Source organism: Populus trichocarpa, chromosome 19 (assembly GCF_000002775.5).
Source record: "Populus trichocarpa isolate Nisqually-1 chromosome 19, P.trichocarpa_v4.1, whole genome shotgun sequence".
Taxonomy (NCBI): domain Eukaryota; kingdom Viridiplantae; phylum Streptophyta; class Magnoliopsida; order Malpighiales; family Salicaceae; genus Populus; species Populus trichocarpa.
The window spans coordinates 10737291-10742988 of record NC_037303.2 but is presented as its reverse complement, the minus strand read 5'-3'; the positions used below and the strand labels follow the sequence as shown (position 1 = coordinate 10742988).

General features: G+C 31.9%; 1 protein-coding gene across 1 annotated transcript; it reads right to left on the bottom strand.

Annotated features, from left to right (window-relative positions):
- Positions 1 to 773: 773 nt before the first annotated feature.
- LOC18108398 (probable beta-1,3-galactosyltransferase 8) lies at positions 774 to 5356 on the bottom strand. The gene is made up of 9 exons (XM_006371306.3): positions 5222 to 5356; positions 4231 to 4518; positions 3717 to 3781; positions 3425 to 3621; positions 2541 to 2798; positions 2336 to 2423; positions 2029 to 2154; positions 1832 to 1941; positions 774 to 1181 (listed from the first exon to the last, which is right to left on the bottom strand). Exons 2-9 carry the CDS (start codon positions 4414 to 4416, stop codon positions 1033 to 1035), a joined length of 1179 nt encoding a protein of 392 aa, XP_006371368.2. The 5' UTR covers positions 4417 to 4518; positions 5222 to 5356; the 3' UTR covers positions 774 to 1032.
- Between the last annotated feature and the right edge of the window lie 342 nt (positions 5357 to 5698).

The following is a 5698-nucleotide window of genomic DNA, read 5'->3' as shown; positions in this document are numbered from 1 at the left end:
TTGATCAAATGACTAAATAAAAAATAACTTTGAATTCCAAAATAATTAGAAAATATGTTAAAAAAAAAATTAGATATAAAAGTAGCTCTCAAGATACTGGTTACCACTCCGGGTTGGAATTCTGTCATATTCTCTTTTATCAATTTTTTTTTTTAATATTTCTTTTCTCTAAGTCATTGAATTCAAATTGAAAGGACATTATTTAATACATGATATATAAATAAAACCTTAAGTCTTTATATTTTATTTCCCCGACCTAATCTAAAATCATTTAATTCAAAACAAATAGTGAGATTTGGAGCATGACAATCATGTTCCCCTTAGAAACATGGGAGGATTCAAATTTTCTACAACAAGATACTGGTTACCTCTTCGGGTTGGAATGTCTTGTTTTAAATATGACTAGTGTTTAAATTATGAATACCTTGGTTTTGACTGAACATGTTTTCAAGTTATGTTTTTAATTGATTGATTAACTTTGTATTCATCCATTCATGCATGTTCTAAATGATCATGCTTAAATTCTAAAAAAAAAAATCAAAACAAAAATTAATTTTTTTTCTTAATTTAAATATAGATTGATAGACTATATTATTTAGTAATTTACTAGATAGATGACTGTACTCCACCACATCACACGGATCAAACTCATTTTATTTTTGTCAACAATAAAAAGAATTTAATTGTATGAGTTTTATAAAGGAAATTAAGAATTATATGTATTTTATAAATTGAGAATTATATGTATCAAAATATATTAAAAACGTTTTGGATTCTAATTAAGATTGAGTCATATAAATTGGGACAAAAATCCATATTAAACTAAGTTTATATATATATATATATTTCCAGAGTCATATTTATCATCATATTGAGTGTACATGGAGTGAGTTCTAGTTGATGATCACTGGTATGAATATCTCAAATATGATAAAAAGAGAAGGTATTGTTCTAAAAAAAATAAATTTTTATAGGAATTACATCTCCTTTAACTCTCTGTCATATTATTTAGGCTGCTAATTAAATCACAACTTAAAGATCAACATTCCAAACAGCACCTTCTCCTTCCCCACAAGAATCATGCACTACTTTCATCCTTCTCACAGAGTTGCATATTCCGCTACACGACCAGTCGAAGGATGCCACGCATACATTCCCCGCCTGTGCTTTCCATTCACAATCTAAAAACCAAAATAATGTCGTCATATAGGATAGCAAGGTTGTATATAAAGTTATATACGAGTGTGTTTTATTTTTAAAAAATATTAATTTTTTTAAATTGTTTTCAAATAATCTTGATGTATTGAAATAATAAATAAATAAATTATTTTAATATATTTTTTAAACGAAAAATACTCTACATCATACCATATAATTTTAAATAATATTAAAATATATACATGAATAACAATTAATTATATGAATCTAGTCATATTTTGATGGACTGATATCTTAACTATTTTTTAAGAGCATAGAGATTGATTCGGAGCTACAGATGATCCTTAGAAGTAATCGATTGGAATATTAATATATAATTAATTACCACGGCCTCAGTCAACAACAAAAATACATTTGCCCACGAGAAGAAATTAGTATACCTACAATGTTTTTCAAGAAAGAAGATATATATATATAAAGTAGGAACATTTAAGTGGATTTAATAATCTACCTTTTCCTATCCTAGCAAGAAAATTAGAAATGAGAAATATTGATTTAAATCCATTTTTTATTTTTCAATTTATTTTTAAATATGTTATGCTGAAGGAATTGGCAGATTGACTGCTGGAAAATATCAACACAGTGAGAATGGTTGTGTGATTGATTTGTGTACCTGGAGGAGTCCCACAACACATGGAACGTTCATCCACGTGTTCCACTTCCAAGCCTAGAAGCCAAGAGCCCAAAGAGACATCTTCATTGGCATATCTATGCAATATGGGCCTGCCAAAATATTTCAATATCGCTATATTACTCTGACTTGAGGGCAACAAATGAGGGAAAACTGATGCTTTTGGATATGGGACTCACGAGTTGATGGAGATATAGGCAGCAAGATCCTTAGAGATGGCATAGAGTTGGCCAGTGGCATGCCTGAAGTATTTGTTTCCATCTTCCCCAAATTTCCAGTACTCCGGCTCATAATATTTGTCCTCTCTGCCGAGAAAGAAAATTGCAATATCACTTGAGGCCAGGAAGAAATGAAAAAAAATATGAAGTGAAATCTGCTAAATCTACTAGAGATAGAGCCTGACGTCATAATTCAAGTTCTCCACTAGGATGCCGGATTTGCTGAATCAAGCACATTTAATAACAAAAATAAATAAAATTAACTTACTTTTGAGAGAGAACTGGTCCGGACTTCATGCATCCGATGTAGATCCTAGGTTTGGACCGGTATTTGGCTAGTGTACTCATTAGCATGCCTACAGGACACATGGAACATGATATGATTAGAACACGATTTATTACCAATACATAAACATGTCCCTTGTTAATTTCTAGTCACGAAATGTTGGAGAAGAAGCATAGTTGCTAATTACCTAAATTGAGATGAACATCATCATCCACCTTGAGGTAGAACTCAGCATCCCAAATTGAAACTGCTGTGGAAAAATACAATCTTGTTTTGGTAGAGAGCTCGTGGTATCCTTCAACATGCTTGAGCCTTAGAAAATCCTTATGTTCTGCGTCCTCTAAGTCTACTGCTCTATCAAGAACACCACCAGGTGTGGCACTGTGTCCAATCACAAATCGTATCACAATCCCTTTTTCTTTCTCCAATTTCTTTAACTTTTCCCCTGCATTAATTACACAAATCTTTAGTAATTTACTCGGTAATTGAGAATTATTAGGTGAATCAAATTATGTATTACACATGCATTGTGGATTGGTAATTAATATAAATTATGATAATTAACCTGTTTATTTATTTATCTATGTATACAATACTTCCTTCTTACAGTAAATTTTTTGTATCTCAATTGATTCTCAAAGTTTTAAAAATTTTCAATTATGTGCCCACTTCTGCTGATGGATTCCACCAAAATCCAGGGAGAATATCCCTTCAGACTCTCAATTGAGATTTGAGTTAAAATTTGGAATCTAGTTTGGGGCTTGCGTATTTTAGTGCCCAAAAGTTAAATTAATTTTTCAATTGCAAAAACTCTTCGCCTTTTTTTGGCCAAGTACAAGAAAACCGCTTTAGAATAGAAACTCCAAAATTACTGGTAGATTCCTGCGGTGACTTGACAATTTGTTATTTATTTTGATTTTTCTTAAGTTGATCTTTGTGTGACTATACATCAGCCATGGAATGTGAGTTCTAATCCATGCAGTATATAATAGCCGAAAATCAGCAAATTCAACAGGTCTGTTCTTTCTAAATTAATGCTATAAATTAGGAGTTGGTGGAGGGAGAGAGGACCTTTTGGCATCCAAGTTTGTCGAAGTGAGTCCCGGCGTTTTCTGCTGCTAAATGCCGTATTAATGCCAATGACAACAAAAGCTTTCTGTAAAGTGTGATTAGCAAGCTTTTCTAGTGAATAATGTTGCCCATTTGACTGAACTGTTCGAGCTACAGCCAATTCCATCTCTAACGTGGACATGGTGCTCTCAAGAGATCTGCGTTGTTGCACGAGAGACAAATATTTAAATTGATATTGCAATTCAATTGTTTCTTTAAAAATTAAGAAAGAAAAAGTAAGGAATTAACTCACCTTATAGCTTCATGGGTTTTATGAACCTCTCCCATAATATCTCCAGGCTTTCCCTCAACCAATTTCTGATTAATGTGTAAAAGAAATATGTATGTGATCTTGATGCATAAACTTAAAACACAATTTTATTCATTTTTAGCTAAGAAAAATAAAATTGAGATAACCCATAATTTAGTTCATGATCAACATGCCCCCAGACATAAATTGAAAGTTATATCGTTATTATGTCATACAATCTGAGCTGATTTAATTTTTTTTACATCTATGCTGGTATTGTTTTTCATATATATATATATATATTTAATTTATATTACAGCAAGGATTTTTTTTCACACAATTTTTTGTTGAATATCATTCTTTTGAAATTCGTGATGCATGAATTAATCACATGAAATATATATGATAGTAATTAATGATGAATTTATAGGCAGCTTTTTTTTTTTTTTTTTTCCCAATTTTCAGGGAAATAGAACTCTTAGGTTATGGTGTTTAAAGTGTGAACAACCAAACTTACACGCTTGGGATCACAATCTTGTTTCACTTCTTGCAGCTTGGTGACATGATGAGGAATTACTGCAATCCTATTATCCTTAGCCCGAGAAGGATGCGTCCAATTCTGGTTGGTAAAGAGAGATCCTGCAAGAAAGCTTGCAATGCATAGAACAAAAATGGCTTTGGCTGAAAATGGCTTCCCTCTCATTTTCTTCAACTGATTTTCAGGCTGACAGTCCCGCGATACTACAACGTCTCGCAATCCCACGATCAGCTTCTTCACCGAAAGAAGCAATCTACTGTCTACGGCCTAAATGAGTTGAGATTCATAAATACAAAGTGTTAGAAAACCGAAATCTATTCTAACAATTCAGCTATATGAATCTCATATTTATAATGTTCTTACAACAATTGATCAGCGAATGACTTGGGCTATATATAGCCATTTAATGCAAAAAGGAAGAGTAAAAAACTTGGCCGGTGCTCCCACCTTGGTTGCTCCGTAGCAAGTACATGATTTGAAAATGTGATGTTGAGCATGTGTGATGTTTGTAGTGAATGACAGATGGTTAATTAACTGTATGAAATTTTTATTTCATTTTCAAGAAGAAAAAAGACTGGTTTTGACAGAGACGAAGAGTCACAAAAAGAGCAAAGTTTTGAAATGTAAATACCATGTGAAATTTTCTTCGATCCATGTGTTAGAGTCACAGTCTCAGCCTCCTTGCCATATGCTAGACCAACCCTATGAAGAATCTGATACCTCTAAGATCTAACCCTAATGATATATTATTCGACATTCGACAGTATTTACATATATATATATGCTGATGGGAGAGCAAGATTTTACAATAATGTCTAGCAAAAATCAGCAAGCTTTTGACAGTAAAATTAACAAAATCTCAGAAAAGAAGAAATATTCTTGGAGACAAGGGCTGTATAATAACAAAATTAATTTAAATTGACAAACAGGAAATTATAACTTAAATAGAAAAAAAAAACTTTGGATTTACCTGTTGAAGAATGCATGATCATTGGATCACGACTGTTTGGAGTGAAGATGCTTAGTTATGGAATGCCAGTTTGCACTCTCCACTCCCTGCTCTCCAGTACAAGTATTTGATAATCAATAGCACTATATATGAGCCTGAATATCTCTCACTCTTGTTAGATGGATGGTTACGTTTGCAAGTATGGCAGTTCAATCATGTGACTTTCATGTTTCAACAAACTGTTTTGCCATAATTAACAAATAAGTATACTTCTCCCCTATATTTAATGAAATTTTTATTGACAACATTTTCGTGTTGTAAGAAAATAATATTTTTCTACTTATAATGTATGTGTATTGTTTCTTATGATTACAATCTCACAATTTAAATTTTTGAGTTGAGATGATTTTTTAACATGGTATCAGAATCTTGATAACCAAACGGTCACAAGTTCGAATCTCAACATCTTTATTTATTTGATAAAAATTAAGCATAAGG